General features: G+C 41.1%; 1 protein-coding gene across 3 annotated transcripts; it reads left to right on the top strand.

The window, feature by feature from the left end:
• Positions 1-546: 546 nt before the first annotated feature.
• Positions 547-11,377, top strand: RB195_003568 (uncharacterized protein; the record flags this gene model as incomplete). Of its 3 annotated transcripts, XM_064201276.1 has the most annotated exons (13): positions 986-1,122; positions 1,177-1,291; positions 1,443-1,553; positions 1,666-1,740; positions 1,826-2,001; positions 2,057-2,279; positions 6,938-6,971; positions 7,035-7,069; positions 7,129-7,328; positions 7,382-7,496; positions 10,487-10,597; positions 10,863-11,038; positions 11,092-11,377. In XM_064201276.1, 13 exons carry the CDS (start codon positions 986-988, stop codon positions 11,375-11,377), a joined length of 1,794 nt encoding a protein of 597 aa, XP_064057155.1. The 3 variants fall into 3 exon arrangements, with proteins under 3 accessions (XP_064057157.1, XP_064057155.1, XP_064057156.1); XM_064201275.1 differs by lacking the exons at positions 6,938-6,971; positions 7,035-7,069; positions 7,129-7,328; ... (2 more) ...; positions 10,863-11,038; positions 11,092-11,377 and adding exons at positions 547-573; positions 711-744; positions 813-847 and having other exon boundaries at positions 911-1,122; positions 2,057-2,342; XM_064201274.1 differs by lacking the exons at positions 986-1,122; positions 1,177-1,291; positions 1,443-1,553; ... (1 more) ...; positions 1,826-2,001; positions 2,057-2,279 and adding an exon at positions 6,780-6,806.
• Positions 11,378-12,606: the final 1,229 nt, after the last annotated feature.

The raw sequence follows: 12,606 nt of genomic DNA, 5'->3' as shown, positions 1-12,606 counted from the left end.
CAGATTTCAGGTGGAGTATTCGTATATAGGATGGGAGACTACGGAGAGGGGGGTGATTCCGTCCATTTCTTCCTAATTGCCGTAAAAAACGGCCCGGAAGATACGGCTTCATTCGTTTTGGCGCACCATTTTGTACAAGAGGTTCGATTGGAGCGCGCCAGTCTTGTGCGGCGCCGCATCTTCCGGACCGTTTTTTACGGCAATTAGCAAGAAATGGACGGAATCACCTCCCTCTCTGTAGTCTCCCATCCCGTATACGAATACTCCACCTGAAATCTGCACCACCTCAGATTCGTGGGGTGATGCCTTTAAGAACGATGTAACACCCGTCAACGTGTTTTTTCGATTCCATGTGGATCTCACCGTTGTGATATGACGACATTTGGCTCATAATTTTTCTACAGCGACTTCAGGAAATCAGCCTTGATCAGTTCCGATTAGCACAAATCCTTGAAAATAGAAATCAAATGATAAATGTAATCAAATGTGAATAATATGCACTAATTTCGACAGCTTCTTTCCAGCCAAATTTCGCACTGCTCAAACATGAAGGTCCTAGCCTGGTATATCACAGTGAGTCCCTCCTCTTAGAATTAATGAGCTCATAGACTGTAGTGAATTGTTTCTAAATATTTTACAATGCTGTTACATTAATTGTTGAATTAAATGTTCAAATAGAAGAGTTAAAGTGTAAATGATGTGAATTTCAGATCTTCTTGATCTGCGGATGCTCTGCGCGAAACGGTAAAGTTTTGTAGTTGAGCTAGCTTTTTAGACAGCGAAAACTAGGAAATTAGAAAATACCTTTTCAGTGGCACAAAATCGTAGCAGATCTGGTAAAAACAAGGTGAATGGGAGAATAGTTCCTTGACAAACTCGAACTTCAACTCGGATATAACGATTTTTCCAGGTCATTCCTAGATCTATCACAAAGACAGAACACAGCAATGGTTCAATTACTTACAACCTGCTCGCAGTCACTGACATGGATGAAGAAGGAAGAGAGGCAAAGGATAAATATAACTGGCGCGCTGTAACTAGGAATGGAACACTTACTATAAGTAGAGACAAAAAAACGGTGACCGTGAACTGGTTGGAGAGTTCTGATAAGAATATCACTTCGTGGGTTCCATTTTAAAATTTGTTAAAGTATTTAACATTACTCTGAATACACAGGGGACTGAATTACAAAGGAAGAGCAATGGAGTTGTCGGATCTCTCAGAATACAACGGACACCTCCTCTCACCTGACGATAAGACCGGAATGTTGTACGAAATTGAAGATGGGAAGGTAGAAATTGATTTAAAGCACCATACTGACTTCAGAAACTGTTTTGAGACCACAAAAAAAAACTTGTGAATATTGAAGTAGTTTGAAGAAACTGAAGACCCTTATCAATAGAAAAGCTTTGCATTAACAACATTAACAAAAACGATTTGAGGCAATTCCATGGGTGTTCCTTAACTCTGGACCAGGAAACACAACTAAAGGAATGAAAGCAGAGTGGTTAACTGTAAAGGATGGTTTGCTGTATGTAGGAGGTCACGGTACTGTAAGTTAAATTCCATGTTCCTTCTATGAAAGAATTGAAGGAGAGGGTGGTGGTTTACAGAAAACGAAATTGAATAGGCAGCAACTTTCTAATATGATGAACAAAATTTTAGGAATACAGAAACGAGACCGGAGCCGTAGTGAGCGAAGATTCAATGTGGATTAAGACCATCACAAAAACCGGAGAGGTATGAAGCGAATCTAGTTTTATGAGTTTCTAGATAGTGATCCTATTCGTTAATTATTCTTGGATTCGATTTATAATCGTTGAAGGTAAAAAGCGAGAACTGGAAGGATATTTATACGAACATGCGCAACAAAGCTGGGTACTCTGAGCCAGGTTACTTGACGCATGAGGCAGCGCAATGGTCAGAGACTCGACAAAAGTGGTATTTCCTACCTAGAAAAGCCTCAACAACAGTTTACAATAAGACGGAAGACGAGACGAAGTGAGGCAACTGTTGATTCAAAAGGTTCAAATTCAGTGCTAACGTCGTTTTCCAGGGGTGCCCACATTTTAATCGAAGCTGATCCCGAACTAACCGAGTTCAAGGTGATTTACGTTAAAAATCCCAAAGGTAGTCGCAAGGATCATCCAGAAAGAGGCTTCTCTGCCTTCGACTTCATTCCAAATACTGATGATAAACTGATTGTTGCAATTAAATCAAAGGAAGTGACGGGTAGTCCTCCTGAGAGCTACATTACCGTGTTCAACGTCGATGGTCAGGTGTTGCTCCCTGATCAGATACTTGATAGAAATCTTAAGTTCGAAGGAATATACTTTGTGTGAACCAAAGAATAAATCGAGTTCTTCTATCCACTCTATTTATTTTACTTCAATGTCTTCTTGCAAGGGAGAGAAAACTCTTGAAGCAGTTGATGTGAAAGCAGCAAGAGATGCTTTAAAAAAGTGGTGCCTCCCTACTGGGTGCATAACGATAATTAGTAGGAGGTGTTGAATTTGTGAATCGTGAATGATGCGGGGACATCAATCGTACATTCCATCTACACAATATTACCCAACATACAGATACGAAAACGACAGAGTTACATAGTTTCACCCGAATTATTTACCTGCTCAGGGGGACTCAATGCGAACATTAGGATAGATAACATGGACTTGGAAGTTGACTAAAGACAGAGAGTGGACAGTAGCTTCATCAGAAATGAACAAGGTCTTATTATAAGATGAACCTTTAAAAAGACCACTTTCTTGAAGAACGAAAAAGCTCCTTAACTTTAACTTTACTTTAATCTTGACGTTCGAGAATTATCAATAGAAATAGAATAATAGAATGAAGAATGATAAAATGTGACGTATCCTTCTAAGGTTATCTTCTGGAAAAAATCATTAAATCCTTCCACGTTCGGCAAATTATCTATGAGTACTCTGGCAGCTTCTTTGCAGTGTGCACTCAAAAATACCGGAAATGTGCACTCAAAAATACCTGAATAATTCATTTCTGCAGAAATTTTCAGGATAAATATAAAAATATAGGAAACAATACCGTTCCTAAATTATGTCTCAGAATCTTTTTGCGCGAGATTAATCCGTCGAAGATTAACAGAGTGGAAAACCTAACACATGCCGATGCGCAGATAACGCAAAATAAACTAACAACGTGACATCTGGATTTTGAAAGAACGTATTGCTTGGTTGAGATCAACTAATTATTTCTAGGCTCGTCTCAATCTTCTCAGTTTTGTAATCTTGAGCCTACTACTCCAATGAAGAAGCTGAACTACAAGTGAAACGCTTCTTCACACACCGAAAAATATAGGAAAATAAAAATTTGCATAGATGGAAAAATCATACACATGCAGAATAATCCTCTCAACAACACTATCTTGGTTGGAAGTGGACACTCTTAGACTAATTGGCCTGATCAGTCTTTTCTCTTTTGAAAAAGAAAAGAAAAGAATCTAAATCTTTTGTAGGTAGGAAGAATCAAAGCGAAACTTTATGGTACAAAGGTTAAAGTGTCTATCCGCCCTGTCTAGGTTTCTGCAATATCCTTTTTTGCCCTTTATTGCACTGCAGAAAACACGCATGAGAGATCTGCCCGTCTTCAGCATCGAAATTTACACCATATACTGCAACGATAAAGTAGCATAAAAGGTCAAAGTTACTGGCGTATCAATCCATTTGGGAAGCGCCAACGCGTTTTACTGGAATTCGTAATCGTTGAGGTTTTGGAACGCGTGTTTGCTCATACAATGACTTGCGGGGACCAACCGATAACCAAATCAGTGTTTTCATCGTCCCATACAAGTCTGGTACCAATTTTTCGACCCCGGAGGGATGAAATGCATGATGGGCACAAGAGGGGATTCGAACCCTCGACCGTGGTCAGAGATTCCGCTTCCTGCACGATCGGTCAGAGGTTCGAATCCGCCCTAGTGTTAGCCATGCCCTTTATCGACAGCCGACAAATTGGTACCAGGCTTGTCTGGGAGGATAAAAACAATGACTTCACACATAGCTCCATGTTCGTAAACCTCAAACGATTCTGAATTGAAGTGAACGTGGAGGCGCATCCCAAGCGCATTGATTGACGCCAGAAACTTTATCCTTTTATCCTTTTAATACTAGGTTAATACCCGTTTCTAACTCATTTGAAAATTCAACACTTCATACAACTGTGGAATTATTATTTTTATCCAGCAGTCCTTCTGTCCTGTACTTGCATTCGCTTCAGAGCACGTTCATGGTGAAAATCCACCAATTTATTAACGTACACGTGTTCCAAGTAGGTTTGTCCTGATATGTCGCCGATTATTTGAAAATATGCGCCTTCACCTGGACTTTATCCTTTATTCTTTTTGTGGAAAACGAAATAAAACAAAAAAACAGTGGTACCCATCGTTGATTTCGAAACATGTGTAGGTTATTTTGCCTCAGGCTACCTAAAAAGTTGAACTTTGTGGATTATAATAAAGAAAACCTCATCTCCTTGCTGTCGTTTAAGTAAATAATGTGACACCATCGTAAAATTATAACTCTCAAAGCTACCAGTGCTCATTAGAAAAACCTGCTACTAGAACTTTTCATAATAACCATGATTGTCCATATGAGACATTAGTACAGTAAAAGTTCAACGCTTCGTTAATGGCATCACTCCACGAATCTGAGGTAGTGCAGATTTCAGGTGGAGTATTCACGGGATGGGAGACTATGGAGAGGGGGTGATTCCGTTCATTTCTTCCCAATTGCTGCAAAAAACGGTCCGAGCAATACGGCTTCGAGTGTTCCGGCGCGCTATTTTCTACAAGAAGTTCGATTGTAGCGCGCCAACCCTGTGCCGCATCTTCCGGGACGTTTTTTTTTTAACGGCAATTAGGAAGAAATGTTCAAATGCAGTTGATTGCAGTTTAAAGGCATCACCCCACGAATCTGAGATGGTGCAGATTTCAGGTGGAGTATTCGTACACGGCATGGGAGACTATGGAGGGGGGTGATTCCGTCCATTTCTTCCCAATTGCCGTAAAAAAACCTATCCAAACCCATTCTCTTCAACTATCAAGATGGTCCTCAGTCCACCTTAATCTTAGCTTAGGCTTAGCTTAGGCTTATTTTTAGGAGAGCCAGAATCTTCATAGATTGCATTCTTTCTCCCAGGTTTGGGTAAAATTGTGAAAAGTGGACACATTTCTTTCAGATAACCATCAAACCCCTCCTCTACAACCATCAGGATGGTCCTCAGGCCACCTTAATCTTTGCTTAGGCTTAGCTTAGGCTTATTTTTAGGAGAGCCAGAATCTCTATAGATTGTATTTTTTAGATTATTTAGATTTTCATGCGGAGCCGCACAAGGCTGGCGCGCTCCAGTCGAACTCCTTGTAGAAAATAGTGCGCCAGAACGCCTGAAGCCGTATCTTCCGGGCCGTTTTTTATGGAAATTAGGAAGAAATGGACGGATTCACCCCCTCTCCATAGTCTTCCATCCCGTATACGAATACTCCACCTGAAATCCGTATCACCTCAGATTCGTGGGGTGATGGCTTTAAGTGCAGTTGATTGCAATTTAATTGAATGTTCGCATTAGATGGATGAGCTTTGGAAAACGATCCCCTTTTGTCACACAAACAATAAAACAAATACTAGATAGCAAAATCCTTAGTGTAGTAGACATAAATTATGTGATATAACAAATCCTTCAAGAACGACTTTTAAAATGGATTAAAGATAACTTATTAATTATTATTAATGTAGCGTGCTGACTTTATGAAAGTACAAACTTAGATTTTATCTTCTTTATCATAGAATTTTTTGCAGATTAAGAAATTATGAGTGTGAGCACGTTCAATTCCCCCTAACCGTTCTTAACTGTAGCATACCACGATGTGATCGATGTAGTGAGGAAACTGCTGGGAAAGTTTAAGTCAAGAGTGGTCATCACTCCCTAATCGTAATAAAAAAAAATGAGTGGAAGAGCCGTTTTCACGACGATTTTAGTTACAATGCGCCACCCTCGTACACGCGCCGCAACCAGGTGCGCAGCGGTCGAAAGCCAGTGGGTTTTCCTCGACTCTATATTCAAGTGATACCAATGAATAGGTTGCTGAGGGGACAAGAGCGTATACAGAGAGGGAGCAACCTATTCATTGGTCAACGTTCTTCGTAGGAACGAAAGATGTTCCCACGTCGTGTCTTAGGACGATTTTTTTAGGATTAGGGAGAGGTGAGCGGAATTACCGATGATCCCGCAAACTACAAACCTACTAGCTTCTCTCATCGGATTCCCTCATCACGTCAGATTCGTGGTATGCTGCCTTTAAAAACGGCGCGAGAATGGTTCGACGTACCTTAGGTGTCCACACTGAGTCCATTTGTGCTTTCCTTGAGTTCCAGCGGGCAGCAGGGTATTCTACGGGACCTCTATATAAATACATATCAGTGATACGATAAGGAGTTGTACGAGCTGCCATGACCGGAGTAAGAAATAAATTAATTTCGCTGCTACATTCCCTTCTCCGTCAGAAATTGCGCACCAAAACATAAGAGAACTTTGATCAGTAGGAAAACTTTCCTTAGCACTTGCTCCCGATTAAGGACAAATTCGCAGCAAGAATACGAAGCTTGAACATAATTTTGTAGTGAAGGTATGGTAAGAATTCGACGTAGATTCAATCTCTTCAAATCATAAAACTAAAACCAGTCAAGATGAAGACTGTACACATGCGCATATCAAAAAATCTTCTGTTCCAGAATTTGCAGCACTAAGACATGAGCGTTTTCGTCGTTTGTGCTACGGTGAGTCTCTTTCTACACATTTTGAAATTTTACAATACAGAATAGAAACATTTACATACAATGGAAAGCAAAACTTATCGACATCAAAGCTTGAGATTGAGCAATGCATAAAAATACAGTGAGAATTTCAGATAGCCTGGACTATTGGGGCCTCTGCGCTAAATGGTAAAATTCTGATTTCGTTGTCGTTGTTAAAAGCAAGAAAACTTTGAAAAAGTACGTTTTCAGTTAAATACGTTCGAGACTGGCGCGATACTTATAATGTGAGTTGAATAGGTTGGGACTTGCAAAAATTCCTAATCGAGAGTAAGAATGTTTCCAGATCATCCCCAGAACTTTTACATGGAAAGAAAACGACGACGGTTCAATAACATACAACTTGCTCGTAATCACTGACATGGATCAATACGGTAGAACGGCACCTGATAATTGGCGCGCTGTCACTAGAAAAGGAACTCTTACTTTGAAAGAAAAAGAGGTAGAAATCAAATGGATAGAGGGATCTGACCAAAACATCACTTCGTGAGTTTAACTCGTCACTTTGTTGAAGGATTTACGTGAACTTGAATACACAGGGGACTGAACTACAAAGGAAGGGCGATGGAGTTGTCGGATCTCTCAGAATTTAACGGACACCTCCTCTCACCTGATGATAAGACCGGAATGTTATACGAGATAAAAGACGGGAAGGTAACTTGAAAAATTGGTGACACGAAAAAGTAGATTTAAGGAAGTAGATTTATTTAATTGAGCTAGACACGAGGTTGTTACTATCCCTTATTCGTGGCTAACGTTTCGGCAATATCGCCTTCTTCAGAGCTTGAAAAGTTGAAATCGAAAGTGATTAATCCGACGCTTTATCCGCCCAACTAAGAAAGTCTCACGTTTACTGTAGCTACCAGTAGAATAGGACATCGTGCCTTAGGATTAGGTGTCTATTCTTCCACTGCTAATTACCTGTTGTGAAGTGACTAGCGGAATCAAATATCCGCCTTAAATAGGACGCGAGTTCCCGCGTAATGTAGAGGCATTCCTCTTTGCGATTCATCTTTGGGCCTTTGGAGGGGGTCCAAAGAGTTACATTTGCAAAAACTTCAAGATTGTCTCCGTCAAAAACCAAAATCGAATACCAGTGAGACTACCCAGCATCAGTCTAATGCCCTTCCGTTTATACCTTTCCCACGTACTTTCTTTAGACAACAGGAACCAAACGTCATTGTAGATATTAGAAGATAAAGGATAAAGTTCTGGCGTTAATCAATCCGCTTGGGATGCGCTTTCAAATTCACTTTAATTCAGGATCGTTTGAGGTTTACGAACGTGTAACTATGCTATACAATCACTTGCGGTGGCTAGCCGATGTGTCTAGCAAGTGTTTTTTATCCTCCCAGACAAGTTTGGTACCAATTTATTGACCCCGGAGAAATGAAAGGCTTGGTGAGCACTATGAAGGCGGATTCAAACCTCCGATCAATCGTGCAGGAAGCGGAACCTCTAATCGCTACACTACACCCACGCCGGAAATATTACGTCCCATCTTTTTGCAGTTGAACTACTCAACTATCACCCAAACATCACACCAAACAGCGCTTTGGCATTCCTCGTCATCTAGACGAAGCTTTCACATTATGTTACCTTCAAGATAGCTCCCTCTATCGCTCTACCACCGTCAGAGAATTTCTACCGCAACACCGAAGACTCAATAGGCTGTGGATCAGTACCAGTAAATCAGCAGATTTACCCCCCTCGACTGCAACCCGACTTGAAACAGAGTTACCGGTGTATCCTGTCTTGTACCTTCCGATAAAAACACACAAGCTTAACTCTGACAGTGAGCTTGCCTCTAAAGATCCTTCAACGTTCAAAGTAAAACCTATCATAAGCTGCGGAGGAGGTTCCACTAACAAGAGCGCTTGGCCCCTAAACGTAGTTTTGGTGCAGCTGCTGAAATTCGTGAAAATGCTGAAACTCCAGCCCACCTTACGAACCATATGTTTTTGGACCACCTAAAGAACACGCATTTTTATAACTCATGTGTAATGTAGCTTTCGATGTTACTGCATTGCACACAAACGTCTCCAACGAATCGGCTATGCAGGCACTTTTGAGCTTTTAACTGAACACTAAAGCTCAGTCATTCTGTATGGCTTTCTCGTGGAGCAGTTGATGGTTGTTCTCAGGGAATGTCTCAAATGCACTGTACTTAGATGGTCGAGCAACTATTTTCCGCAAATCAGGGGTCTTGTCGTACGACAATGGCTGGTCAGCAACGCTCGCCACCGCTTCCAAGGCTAAAATTGGGGCACGGATTTGGGAGACATGACCTTTGCTTCATTACCGATATATCGACAACTGTTTCCTTGTCTGTTCGTCCCAAGCAAAAATGGACAACTGTTTCAAGGTACTAAATATGCAGTCGAAGTATATAAGGTTTACTCGGGATAAGCCAAAAGGAGAAGGGTTACCCTTCATCAACGTCCAAATGCATATTTCAATCAGAACCCGCAGGACAAAGCGCAAACCTAGTAATAAGAATATCCTAGTTCACTTTCCTCCTGCTCATCCCACACATGTTGAAAGGTCGGCATTACGAAATATGTTTCGTACGGCCACCTCCTTTTGCAGTGGAAGAGAAGAAAGACGAGAGTCTGTCGAGCTTGCTAGGAAAATTGCGGTCAATAACAGCTACATATCTATGCGGCCTATTAGAAAAGGAGCACTAAGTCGAAACAAATCTGGTATGGAGAAAGTACACTTTTGTGTACCGTTTGTTGCTGATGAGGTTAGCGCTGCCATCCGGCGGTGTTTGAGGGAAGCTAATCTTGAAGAATCTATTGCCTATTGCCATCGTGGAGCTCTCCCTAGTAACCGTAGGCAAAGGCTCACTCGCATTCTCCTACATAATCGTATTTGCACCATACTGGAGTGCAAAATATGTCCGGATAACAACGAGGGTGATTGCATGAGTTCATGCGTTGTTTATATGATTTTCTGCGTGTAGTGTGGTGACGAATACATAGAAAAAGACACCTAGACCACTACGCATTTGAATCAGACAACACTAGAACGCAAAAGGAAATCATGTGACTCCACTGCATCCCACTCCCACTAGGGTGATCATACTATGCGGCGTCATAACGGAGAAGATTTTGAAGTTAAGATCACGATTTTGGCACGTGAGCCTAGTATTGCGGCGCGCAAGGCTCTGGAAGTTTTTTGGATCCACTCCAAGGGCCCAAAAATGAATCGCAAAGAAGAATGAATCTGCATTGCGCGGGAATTCGCGCCCTCTTTAAGGCTGATATTTAACTGCGCTAGTCACCTCACAACAGGTAACTAGCAATGGCAGAATAGTCATCTATGAGTCCAAATAAAGGTTCGATTTCCCTTTTTAGGTCCGAAGAAGGGGAAATTCCGAAAATAACAAAAAAAAAAAAACTACTGGTTGGCTAAGTAAGTAATTATTAGAACATCAACATGCCGAGGTTTATCAAAAGTCGTATACGGAGATTTAAAATAACTTACGTTTGAAAGGAGCTTGGAAACAATTTTTTTAAGTCACATGTCTTTTGTGAACCTTTGATTTCGTTTGAAACTAGTGAAACATTTTGTATTAACCAAAGATCTTTGTTACTAAAGGACAGAGAAAACTTTATGTGCACAAATGAAAACTTCTCAAGGCAATTCCATGGGTATTTCTCAATTCTGGACCAGGAAACACAACCCAAGGAATGAAAGCAGAATGGTTAACTGTCAAGAAAGATTTGCTCTATGTAGGAGGTCACGGTACTGTAAGTTAAATTTCATGTTCATTCTATGAAACAAATGGAGGAGAGAGTTGCGGTTTACAGTAAATGAAATTGAGCAATTTTCTAGTAAAGTGAACTCATTTTCAGGAGTACAGAAACAAAAGCGAGCACGTAGTGAGCGAAGATTCAATGTGGATCAAGATTATTACAAAAGCCGGGGAAGTAGAAAGCGAGTTGATGTTTATCAGCTCCTAGATAGTGATCCTATCCACTGATTTTTAATGGATTCAGTTTATAATCGTTGAAGGTAAGAAGCAAAAACTGGAAGAAAGTTTACTCGAGGATGCGCAACAAAGCTGGCTACCGTAAACCCGGTTACTTGACGCATGAGGCAGTGCAATGGTCACCAATTCGCCGAAAGTGGTACTTCCTACCTAGAAAAGCCTCAACAACAATTTACAATGAGACGGAAGACGAAATGAAGTAAGCCTTCTGTTGCTTCAGAAGATTCATAAGATGCCAACATGACTTTCCAGGGGTGCTCACATACTAATCGAAGCTAATCCCAAACTAACCGAGTTCAATGTGATTTACGTTAAAAATCCTAAAGGTGATCGCAAGGATCATCCAGAGAGAGGCTTCTCTGCCTTCGACTTCATTCCGTATACTTACGATGAACTGATTGTTGCAATTAAATCAAAGGAGGTGACGGGTAGCCCTCCTGAGAGCTACATTACCGTGTTCAACGTAAACGGCAGAGTATTACTTCCTGATCAGAAACTCGATGGAAATCTTAAGTTCGAAGGAATATACTTTGTGTGAAACAAAGAATAAATAGATTTTTCCGCAAAAATGGGAGACTAAAACGGACCTCTGATCTCAAATCTAGTAAAAATTAAAAAAAAAACACATTGTAGCCCATGTTGTTAATGTGTTGCGTGTAATATCAACATAGAGGATACAAATACATGCATGAGAATACATAACTGTGTTGGACAACATATACTACACTTTGGAAATAAAAAGTTTAGTCAATGTGGCGCTGCATTCCGGATCCGAGGATCTTTATGCTTTCTTTCCTCCAAAAGTGAAGTGTCATTGATATTACAGATGGACGTTCACCTGTGGAAATCATCGTTGTCACAGTTTGCTACACTTCTTGTTTGTTGTCTCATGCAGCGAGGACCGTGCGGTTTCATGGCAGCATACCACGAATCAGGGGTGGTACGGATTTCAGGTGGAGTATCCGTATACGGGGTCGTAGATTATGGAGACCAAGGTGGTTGCGCTCATCTCTCCCTTAATCACTGCAATCAGCCGGCCCCTGAATGATGTTTTGTACGATGCCTTCCATTGCAGCGCGCCACCCTTGCATGAGTAGCGTCCCTTACTGCCTATCTGGGCTGTCCGGATTGATTTTCGACGAATCGCAGGGTGGAGGCGGCGCAAGGGGTGGAGCGTTGGAATAGATCGCGTCGTACAAAACAGCATTCTGGAGGTAGCTGTTTGCAATGATGCAGAGAGAGACAAGCGGAACTACCCCCGTCTCCATAATGTGCGACCCCATATACGGATACTCCACCTGAAATCCGCACCACCTCAGATTTATGGTATGTTGCCTTTAACGTTAGAGCTTGATGATAGGGTTGTTCAAAATTGAAGCCGACAGACAGAACATTTCTTGAGATTCTCTTGAGACTTGTACTTTTGCTTATCATTTGTTGATCTCAACAATGGTTACTAACCTTCTACACTGTATGAGGAAATATTCAAAAAAGAAAGTTCACCCACAAAAATGCACTTCTGGCCTAGCTCACAATCAGTTCCTTGTAAAGTAGTAGAAGTCTCTGATTTTGACTTTGAGGTACCGAAGAGGATAAGACGCTTACGAGCCAAGTTCGTAAACTCTGCAAAATTTCAAACATCACGAGTAGTTTGCAAAATTGCCGATAAACTGCGTGAACTACTTACACTTGCCCTTTACATCTTTTGTTTTTCATATATTCTACACAGTTTTACAAAAATTACACATTAACTGATAGTATTTCGGG

This window comes from Necator americanus, chromosome IV, assembly GCF_031761385.1.
Source record: "Necator americanus strain Aroian chromosome IV, whole genome shotgun sequence".
NCBI classification, from domain to species: Eukaryota; Metazoa; Nematoda; class Chromadorea; order Rhabditida; family Ancylostomatidae; genus Necator; species Necator americanus.
Note: the sequence above shows the minus strand (reverse complement) of the source record. Positions and strands in the feature narration are given on the sequence as shown.